Below are 11,188 nucleotides of genomic sequence, written 5' to 3' on the forward strand. Positions count from 1 at the left end.
GAAATAAAATATAGGCTTGTCTGGCTCTGATATCTTCAGACGGTTGCAATAATTAGCTGCCCCACTTCATCCTCATTATACCAGCAGCACAAAAACACTTTGCTCTCATTAGGGCTGAGCCATTGTCCGTCATCAGTTAGCAACCATTTTGCCTTCCCCATTACAACACAAAGAAAGGGGAGGTAAAACAGTTTACCCACAAATCTCCCTCTGTGTGCCCACTGGTTCACTCCACTTATTCAGGCAGGGAAGTAAAGACCATCTGCTCATTTTATAGAATTTCAGTCTCAAAACACACTAATACACATTCACAGATTCTATTGCCGTCGCCAGCAGATTATTTGACCAAACACCCACCAAAACTCCCTGCAAAACACATCTCAAAGAAGGCCAAGGTTGATCAAGCCACGGCTGTGGAAGGTAGCCATTGCTTTGAATGTGAAAGTGTGAGTCTTTTCTGTTCGTCTCCTACTGGCGTGAGATGAATGGCATCAACCAAAGGAGTGCGACCTGAGGCATTTCAGCCACAGGAGTAGCCACTGGCAGAAAAGTTGGGCAGCTGCTCTCCGGTCCTCCCACAGCCAGACATGAAAGGGCCAAAATATAAACACAGTTAATGAGGCAGCATACCACAACAGCTAAAATCTATTTTTGGTAAACAACTCATTGTTAAGTTTATCCCTGATCCATGTTTTTTATGGGACTCACTGCACGTTGCTCCCCTCTATCCTGTCCCTCTGTCTCAGGCAGAGATTCAGGGATTGTGGGAGTTTTCCATTCACGCTGCAGTAGATGTAGTGCTTTTACACCTATGACTTCTTTGGGCAGTTTCACACTTTGGCCTGTTCGACAGCCCACCATGTGGGGCCAAACAAGCACACATTAATCTGCACTTTGTATGAATATTCACATACAGCTGTCTGTGACACGGAGATAGCAGCTGGTGTGCTTGGGCCCCACAGATATCCCAGTGCCATGCCTGGACAGAAGCCGCTGCATCTGGGCCAAGACAGGCACAGCCGGCCCTGGCAGGCCCACCCAGGCCCAGAATCTCCCCAAATCCCACCAGTGACACCCTCTACACAAGGGTGGTCAAAGACACAATAAACACCTTTAGCAGCCTGCAGCAGATACACAATGACAGTTTCATTATGTCACTACAATGGTGATGAAATAGCTGGATATATGGCACTAAAAATGACTGTCTGAAATGGCTAGTTATTTAATTATCTCTGTTTTCACAATCATGCCGCCTTAGATTTAAGATAGTTATACAATACACAGTAAAATGTGCCAAAAGTCGAGTTTGCGTTCCTATGAAAGCACAGTATTCATATTAAATTATGTTTCACATGAATTTTCGTTTTGTGATTGAAAAGGCATCAAAGAATTTCCTCCATCATCATATCAGGCTTAGAGTTCTGTAAATCTATGAAATGTACATTGTTGACAAGGTGGTTTTTATCTTGCTGCAGTAACAAGTAGGTGTAAAAACAGATGGCATTGCTTTGTATATCACATTTAATTTACCATTTAGGGCTTTTGTGGAGCACTCTTGACAAAGCAGTTTAAATTTAATTTAATTTCACTTAAGTGAATCACACAGACATGGTCTTAACTTCAGCCAATCACGCGACAAGGCACAGCACAGTGAATGTGACACCTGACTGTTTTGGAACCAAACGCTGCTTAAAAAAACCATAGTCACGTTTTTCATTATGGCTAAATGTCATAACAGGCTCAGGATGGCATTTACATTTTCCCTGATGACGTGAATGTAATTCACCCTTTTTAATTACCCAACTTAATCTCATACTAATCCAATGATATTGCTATAACAAGTAACATATACTTGCGTTACTTGTTATAGCAATATCAAGCTGGCAAGCTGGTTGGCAGACAAAGCCTGCTATGGTGAAGGAGTTTGTGTTTGGTGGGCCTGGCGTTACCGCCTCCCTAACTGTCTGCTGGTTGGCCCTGACAACACAGTGTCACAGTGCCAGGCTGTCAGCGTGCCAGGCTCAGAGAGCAGCTGCCAGGCCAAACCAGCGGGCACTAATTCAGCCAGCCACAGGGATCCCCCTCCACCCCTTCTTCTTCCAGGCCCTCCCTGTGGCTACAACTACCCCCTCATCTGTGCGTGCACGCACACACTCCTTAAACAATGCAGGCTTTAATTATGACAAACTTGCCAAAAGCTAATCTCCTATCTTTTTAATCAAAGACATTTGTAGCTGAGGGGGTTGCCAATATTATAATAACGAATCACCAGAATTTCTGGTGAATAAACACCTTTTCCTTTGACACACAGTGGCCTTTCTCAGTCAAACAAAGCCTGAAAATCTCCCAAAGCCAACAATGCAACAAGATCTCGAGGACAGTTTTTGCTTGATGCTGTTGCATTAGATTATTAGATTAGACACAGCTACATGGAAACTTTTTGTCCAGAGTTGTAACAATTGTACATACCCTCATTTTATCAAAATAAAAAAGCATTATTTCTGAACATTACAACCTTGATGGAGGGCTTGCATCATTAATTTGCATGCTTGCCACTGACACATGTCCATGTGCGTTGCACAAATCGTTAACATCCCGCTTGTTTTGTCATTATCTCCTGTGAATGAGTGCAGTCACTGAGCCCCGGGGACTGTGGCCCGGCCAGTTACTCTGTGGTTGGTTAAGTGACGGCCAAATTGCTCAGAAGCATTCAGCTGCTCTTCTGATGTGATGAAGACTTTCTGTGGTTAAATCCTGCTGTGCAACAGGCCTCTCCCCCTGAGCTAAGCTTATGGTTGAAGGACAAACTTTTTCGAATTCAGCATTGGACCTTTTTTTGCATGCCATCCAAATTTCTCTCCCTCCTTCCAGGTCTTTTCTAGCCTTACTGTACATATTAACAGGAGAGGGAATGGACTATCATATGACAAAGTTTCCTGCGAGTTTCAGAATAGGTTTCACACAATCTTTCTGCTCTCATGCTTTTGCCTATCCATACTAGTGATGGGAATTACTTCTCTATGAAGGGAGCTGAATGTTATGGTTCCGCTCCTTTCCGAGAGCCAGTTCTTTCAGCTCCCAAACGGCTCTTCATTTAGTATCACTTCTGGTCACTGTCAAAGTTACATTCTTATTTGTTGCAAGAAATAAATATGCAAGATTCTTCTTCTGCAAAACATAGAAATCTTCTGTCGTACTGATGGTTAAAACGTAGGGTCAAAGGGGGTGGGGGGATCTGAAGGGCATCTCTCGCTGTTACACTCTATATTTAAAGATGTAAAACTACTATACCACATCTATTTTTTTCTGCCCTTTCTCAGACATGCACTTAAGAATAAGAGTCTACAGCTATGCTAGCAGCTTTGTGAGGCTGTACTTAGGCACAGCAGTGCTTTGAGCTAAATGCTAACATCAGCATGCTAACATGCTCACACTGACAATGCTACCATGCTGACATTTAGCAGGTAATATTTACCCGGTTCACCATCTTAGTTTAGTGTGTTAGTATGCTAACATTTGCTAATTAGCACTAAATACAAAGTACAGCTGAGGCTGAAGGGAATGTCGTAGTTTTGCGGGTATCTTGTTAAAAACCAAACTATTGGGCAAATGATGGCTCTAGAGGAAAAGTCAAGGGATCACCATAGTCTTTAGGATTCATCCTCTGGGGAACATGAATGTCTGTATAAAATTTCATGGCAACCCATCGAATGGTTGTTGAAATATTTTAGTCTGGATCAAAGTGGTGGGTCAACCAACCAACCAACATTGCCATCCATAGAGCTAAGCTGCTGGCATGGCTAAAAAGCAAGTGTTCATTAGTGTACTTATGCATGCACTCAGACCAGCTGAGGACTGACATTCCTCAGGCCCACTTTCTCTGCATCAAACACATTCTCATCTGCACCCTCATCTGTCACTCATCCTCTGTCTGAGCTCTTCTGTCCCAGCTGAAGGTCACAATATGGCTGGTTCCTTTGGAGAGGCCCTTAAGGTCCCGATGCTCCATGCTGCCTGAGTAAACATGGCGCAGCAGTTCATAAAGATGCATATTGTGTGCCTGCATCTGTGCATGCAGGTGTTTGAATGAACGTGTGTATATTGAGGGGTCTTCCTGAGTTGGGGTTCCTGACGGCAGGGATACATACATACCGTTAGTAAGGCTGGCTGAAATATTGATGTTGTGTTTTGTTCTCATTTTTGCTGTGTACTTGAGAGGCCATCTAGACAGGTCAGCCTTTCTCACGTTAAATATTCATTCTCCCGTTGAATATGACCAGGGGAGAGCAAAAGAGGGTCATTTTGTAATGTGAGAGGAAGAAAGAGGGAGAGGTGGTGGTGATGGTGGAGGGGGGTTGAGCAGGATTCAACAATAGGTTTTTCCTAACAGATGGAAGGTTGGCTGCTGGAATATAGTTCAGTGTCATAGTGGAACCTGATATCTGATAATACTCCTAAAACTCCTCCCAGCCCATGAATACAAAGGGATTACATGTGGTTACATGAATAATGAAATTGAGATTATTTTGTTGACATGTCTAATTTGTTGTGCCACAGTTGTGAACTGCTGAATACTGCCAATCAATATGTTTCTTTGTACTGCATTACATAGGTAAGACCAACAGATGGCTTGTTTTTTCAACAAGCCAATCGAATAAGTCGCCTCTGGCCAAGTCTGCCACCTAAGGCTAAAACAACTCCCAGATTAAATGAGGCTAGTAATCAGCTATATAAAATGTCTATGTGGTGGGACTCAATCATGAGTACAAATTTAAAAAGCTCACAAACAATCTAATTACAGACAGGTGCAAGCTGTGTTCAGCATTAACTGAGAAATGCACCGTGATCTGAATGTGCACTTAGTCAGCAAACTCAACATTGAATTTTAATGACGTGCTTAGAAGTGCAAAACAGCTAACATGACAATTCTAACAAGAGGCCATTTAAAGGGAGTGGTTTTGGTAAATTATCCCTCCATTCTTAATAATTAACAGAAGCCTATTAATTATGAACAAATCTGTAGCCTAACACTCATCAAGAGGGGTGATAGTTGCCTAGGAGCATTGGCCTGTTGTGAATACCTTGTCGCTTTGGTGTTGTTGGTAACTAGAACCCCTGCAGTACGACAGTAATATGGCTGAAAGTAAATAAGGCACTGGGGGGGCACAATACCTTTGTTTTGGGTGCTGTCGGAAGGGTGCCACAAGTCTAGGTGATCAATAATGGAGGCTGGCACGTGTCTGGGTGGCTTTGTTGCCTATTGATACTGTGTGGTTGAATAATGGTACAGAAAGAACACCTTTGATTAAGCAAAATATCTGTAGTTTTGTATGTAGTTCAAAATTGTCCATAGGAAAACGTATGTATTATTTAAAGTGATAATCACTGTTTATCGGTCACCTATTTAAATTACACCTTGAGCAAACAGCAGGCCTCAGGAGTCCCACTGCTCCGTCAAAACAATAATTGGCCTTACATAGTTGAACCTCCATTTTTGGATGCTAAATCAACACAGCTGGACATCCTAAAGTTTGTGTTTATGTCTGTGCGCTACCTTTCCGACTTAAGTCTAAAAATAGCTCGGCAGCATCCTGCTGTGATGCTGAAGGTGCAGTCATCTTTCCCCTCTGAAGGACACAACACTGTCTGAAGTTTGGGAGCAGGGGGAGTGGGGGGAGGGAGGGAGGAAGTGGTGACTACCGTGTGACAAGCGCCCTGTTCCTTCCTCCCAGGCCTGAGAAACAGGAAGCGCTGCACATAAGGCATTATTGTGACGGAGAGGAAATGCAAGGTCCTCTAAAATAAGAGCCCCAATCTGGTTGTCAATGACAGGAGCCTGTCCTCCACAGCCCCACAGAGACCTGTACCACCCCCCATACACACACACACACACACATCCCCTTCCACAACTTCACTGTTGAATGACGCAGATATATAAAACCAGCTCCCATTCTGTAGCCATACAGGATATTTATGTGTAATGAATTCTAAAAATAAATGCAAGTCAATGCAGTTAAGTCTACATTTAAAGTTGTGGCACAGGAAATTCACTTTTGGAAGATTTGAATGCAGCAGCTCAAAGATATCGTCAAGTGAATCAGCTTTAAGATGATGTGGTAAACCTTTTGTTGCCTGCTGAACCTACCCACATACAGATTGAGCAACAACCGCATTTCAAAGGGTTAAAGGAGGCATACGGGTATCCACCCTGCTTGTGTTTAGCAGAAGCTGAGGAGGAGCTGGTTGCTAAGAGAGATGCAAGGCTTTGTGCCGGGCTGCCTCCCAGTTAATTAAAATCCTACTTTATCTGTTTCATGCTTTCAATTAGAAAGCTCTGGAAAGGGTCCAAGCCTCTGCTTGTAGATAACCATAGCAATAAGATGTGATTAATATGGGGGGCCCATTTGCACTGCAGGCTGCAGCAGTGCCCTGCTGTTGTGTCCATGTCTTGTTTTAATCCCAGGCACCAACCTCTGATGATCCAGGCAAAATGGCTGTGCAGTGCCACTCTGCAAAGTCTGCATGGCACCTCAAGCAGCAAATTAGATGGATAAGATCTGCTTTTGTAGAACATGGCAGGTGTTGGCCACCTGTGATCATGTACATCTGAACTGCAGCAATGATTGGAGACTGCAGTCAGTATCACTGTTCAGCCTGTGCCAAGTCTGTTTTATTTTTAAGTCGTCAGTAATCAAAGGAAGTGTCAGCTAGCAATGTTTTTGCTCAATTAACAGCAGATCCATCAATGCACGTCTCTGCTTTTCACAATCAATTAACTGCAATGCAGAAGCCAAGCTGTACCGGCAATCAATCACGCTAAGCTTAGCACATTATGGTTTAATGGGCATGTGGAGCTGTTTTTGGTTGTAGTTTGTGTTCCAACAGCCAAGGCTAGTATTTCTTGGTGCTCTGAGACACTGTAGCATACAATCAGAACACATTCTGCATGATAAAAATAACCAAACAATTATAAACCAAAAGTGAGAAAGATCTAGAGACAAAACAAATAAAGGAACAGACTGACATACGTTTGGTCACAAACAATAGAAATATATTTAATTAAACTGGCATGCAACGTCCAAACAACAAAATCTTTTTCTCTTCTTTTTCCAAACAGAAGACTTTTCACAAACACCTGGTATCAAAGAAACCTTTGCACAAAACAGAATATTTACTGCCATCTTCTGGTCATACTAGGAAATCACAAACAATGGAAAAGCAAACTTTGGTAAGACTTGTCCTTGTATGGCTTTGTAACACCTCCTTTAATATCTGAAAGACCTGAAGGACTACCTCAGTGAAGATGAGAGGGACTGGTCTCCTCTCAAGCCAGAAGTGTCCTTTGGCAGATCATTAGCACTGGGACATTGCTTCTTGGGTAAGCGTATGGTTGGGGCATGAAGAAGCTGTCCCCATCCTACCAGGAGTTTCCATGTCCCCAGTGCTCTCTCTGCGGATCTGAGCTTGTGATATCTGGAGAAGGAAGCCTCTTCCTATAGCGGGTAAGACCGGGACGGATGACTGCTCTTTCCCAAAGGGCCTTCCTCTACCTATTGTGTCCATCAGTACCTCTCTGCTCCCTCTGCCTACACCTAGAAACGGGGGACTGTTAATAGACATTCGTTTCCTGAGCGCTGACGCAGTGGCTGGGACTGAAGCTGCTGGGTCAGGGGAGGCATGGACATCCACAGACAAAACATTGGTGACTCTCGGAGGGCTTGTGGGTGGCTTGTGAAGGAGAAGGTCCACTTGTGTTGAGGAAGGTGATTCCACATTTGCAGGTCCAAAGGAAGTCTGGCCATGCTCCTGTGCTGCAGGTGAGGTCTGGGATGGAGACTGAGTACGGGGGTTGAAACGAGCCAGCAGACCTTCCTCTGTGACAGGGTAGTGTTCGGCAGCCCTATCCTGCCGCTCACGACACATTTTCTCTAGCTGCCTGAGTTCTTTGGGCAACTCCAACACGCTCTCCTGAAGATGCAAACAGGTGGACTGTTTACCTGCTTACCTGTATGCTTCTAAAAGATGGTTTTGGTCCTCATTTTTATACAGATTGAGGACTGTGGATTTTGCCTCCTATCACTTACAATGGAATCATATTAGGAAGGGATCTCTTGACAACCAGTATGGACAGGAGGAACAATTACAGTGACAAAAAATTGTTTCAATGTACATATAGGCATGCGAGTGTTGTATTAAGATAAACTTGAAAAAATGTGAACCTATCGTTTATAAGTTTAACAAGATTTTTATAAAAGCAATAAAGAAAGTCGTGAGTGAAAAAAGAAGGCACCTACACATCTAAATGCAGTTATCCTGCTGTGAAATGTAAATGCAGCGTATGCAACAAACATTTTCGTTCACCCCCCCCCAAAAAACACTGCCAAATATTTAAAATAAACAAAAAACAACTGCTCATTTGTGAATTACCCACCATGCTGACATGCTCTAATTCATCAGGTTTGTAGAGGCTGCTGTTGAGGTATGAATCCACCAGGGCCATGTAGTCTGTCATGAGAGTATCCAGCAGCACTAGTCTGAGAGGCTGAAGGTGGATCACTGACAGAGCCATCACCTTAAGCAGTGGTACAGGACAGGGCCGCTTGTGCCACATCTCCCTTTCTTCCTGTAAAAGCACACACCAGTGATTACAGCACACACAGATATACTACTATACGGCAAATAGAACTATCTTGGATTAGACCGTGTGCTGTACCATGGTGAGCTGTGACTTCATCTGAAGGGATAAGAGCTGGGAGGAGGGCACCTTCAGATGGAGACTCACCACCTCCTGCAGAGTACTGACTCTATTGGGAAGAAGACCTCCTGTCTCTGAGTAGAAGCACATGACATCTGCCACCTTATTACATGCAGAAAGAAAAGCAGGAAATGCGTAAACTCAACTGAACATACAGGAAAAAAAACATGAAAGCCACAAGAGATGCACAAAACATTCTGTACATGTACCTGTGTGTCAAAGACGTTGGTTAGCTTTACTCCAAACTGAGCAATCAGACATCCAGCAATGGCTCTGCAGTCATGAATGACCTGTGCCAAATGTAGAATCAGCATCGATATTATGGTAATAATTATCACTGTGACTGGACAGTAGTATTTCTAGTCTGTTTACACTGCTCACCTTTAGTATGTGCTTACTTCCAAGGATCATGGAGAGACCATTCTTAAAAGCCCGAGCTCCAAGTAACAGGATATCAAATAGGTATACCTTGTTTTTAGTGGCAATCTAGATGAATGAAGACCAGCTTTAGTTATGTTCTTCTCATTCTTGTGACGATGGAAAAGAAAGCAGAAAGGAGCGAAGATCAGAAGGAAGAACTCAAAAAAGCAGGAATTCAGGAACTTCTCACCTGCAGCCAACACAGTCTCCCATGCTTAAATACGTCAACTCCATCAGCTCCCACACCAATCACACGCTGCTTCCTGATGTGCATCACCTGAAGGATGGGAACTCAAGATGTTATACAGAGTTTTAAAGACAACAGGTCTCAGTAAATGCATGTCTCCACCATTATATACTATCCTCATAAATTTACATACTGAAAAGAGCATATAAAGGAACTTAAAATCAACTTACAGCAGGTCCAAACTTCTCATGAAACTCATCAATGACTTCAAAGTTGATATACTCTTCTTCATCTTCATCATCATCTGCGAATAATGACCCTCTTAATAGTGATTAATGATTTCCATTTGGAAGATGTGAATTTTGAGTATGAATATAGCTTTAGAGAAAACACTAAACTCACTTCAAAGAATATCTCATGCCTTTATTATACTTACCCAATGTGACTGTCTTCCTGTATGGCTGAAACTTTTTCACATTCAAGTGCTCTTCAATTCTGTGGTCATGTATATTTCTGTGCAGCACATTACATGTTACAGTTAATGGCCAAGTCAGATTCACCAATAGTGACATTGTTTGTTGATCACTTACCCACTGTTAGTGTTTGCTTCATTGGTAAATTCCACTGTCAATTTAATTATACAAAAACGTCATGTATCAAAACGTTTAAGTAAAAACTAAAAGCATTGTAAATATTCAGCACAGACTTCCGTTTTTCAGATACCACTTGTCGTGGGTGAACTCACCATTCAGAATCTCATGCCCGAAGAACATTTTTGAGCCAGGAAATTTACAGCCATTACTGCCACTAACAACTGAAACAATTCACAAAAGATAACATTTTACTTTAGCTACGAATAGTGACATGTTTTTGAACTACAGGCAGCAAGTTGCCTTTTGACAGAACTATTTATTAAGTTAACTCCTAAACAATGTTATCCAAAAAGACTCGCTATACAAAATACAGGAGGAACATTTTTCTAACCGTCCGCCAAAATCAACGTTTTGTTGGGATTGATACGTTGGACGACGCCAAGGTAAGATGAACTCTTGAGGGTCAGTTTGATGCGTTTTCCCTTGAGAATATTCAGGAACTGGACGTCGTCCACAACCATTTTGGAGTCATATATAAGTTTCTTTCAAGTAATTAAACACAGTGAAGCTGCTAGCTTAGAACTATCAGGCCGTCAACGCTGTTCCGTTAGCCACGGAAATGACTAGCTAGGCAAGATGTAAGCAAGCTAGGCTTACAACTTGTCATTTCACCCCAGTAACCTAGCTAGGCTACTTGTCACAACGCTAGCGTTGACGTGCAAGTCAACGAAGTTAATGTTGCGTTCAACAGCTCCTTAGTTTCATCTACTTCCTCCTCCCCAGCTAACAGATCAAAATTAGCCAAATAAAAGCATATAATTAATTTGAAATGCAATATATAATATTATAATAGAACTTTATGTATATTGTTTGCTATATACTTTCCACTACATAAACCGCACATCAACATCTGTTTTGCGTAAAGCTGCTATGTGAATAATTTGAAAATTTCCGACTTTGGTGCCCTCTAGTGGAATAAAAAAAGAGAACGTGGCAGGCAGGATCAAAATTAAATTTAATGGTATTATATAATTGTTATTAGGTTTTTAAAATGCACTGATATGAGTTGAATTTCAGATACGGTTTGTGTGTTTCAAACTGTATTCAGCGTTGTGTTAAGTCAGACCAGTTCAACAATGTGTTAGATCGTTAAAATCAGGTGCACATCGAGCTAAAAATAAAAATGCTGTCAAATAAGAAAATAGATTAGAATAGAGTAGAAAATTACAAAAG

The 11,188-nt window shown here is 42.3% G+C and overlaps 1 protein-coding gene across 1 annotated transcript; it reads right to left on the minus strand.

The window, feature by feature from the left end:
* Positions 1-7,025: 7,025 nt before the first annotated feature.
* On the minus strand, positions 7,026-10,880 carry exd1 (exonuclease 3'-5' domain containing 1). The gene is made up of 11 exons (XM_044166885.1): positions 10,347-10,880; positions 10,108-10,176; positions 9,953-9,986; positions 9,799-9,875; positions 9,593-9,666; positions 9,366-9,452; positions 9,137-9,241; positions 8,965-9,045; positions 8,714-8,857; positions 8,432-8,623; positions 7,026-7,968 (listed from the first exon to the last, which is right to left on the minus strand). Exons 1-11 carry the CDS (start codon positions 10,474-10,476, stop codon positions 7,354-7,356), a joined length of 1,608 nt encoding a protein of 535 aa, XP_044022820.1. The 5' UTR covers positions 10,477-10,880; the 3' UTR covers positions 7,026-7,353.
* Positions 10,881-11,188: the final 308 nt, after the last annotated feature.

The sequence above is a fragment of the Siniperca chuatsi genome, linkage group LG15, assembly GCF_020085105.1.
Source record: "Siniperca chuatsi isolate FFG_IHB_CAS linkage group LG15, ASM2008510v1, whole genome shotgun sequence".
Classification (NCBI taxonomy): Eukaryota; Metazoa; Chordata; class Actinopteri; order Centrarchiformes; family Sinipercidae; genus Siniperca; species Siniperca chuatsi.

Bases quoted from the DNA above. Each gene is read 5' to 3' on its own strand.
- exd1 (XM_044166885.1), bottom strand. From the start codon at position 10,476: ATGGTTGTGGACGACGTCCAGTTCCTGAATATTCTCAAGGGAAAACGC. The intron at 9,876-9,952 runs GTAAGTGATCAA...TGTGCTGCACAG, and splicing joins GAAGCAAACACTAACAGTGG to AAATATACATGACCACAGAA. The intron at 9,453-9,592 runs GTAAGTTGATTT...CCCATCCTTCAG, and splicing joins ATGAGAAGTTTGGACCTGCT to GTGATGCACATCAGGAAGCA.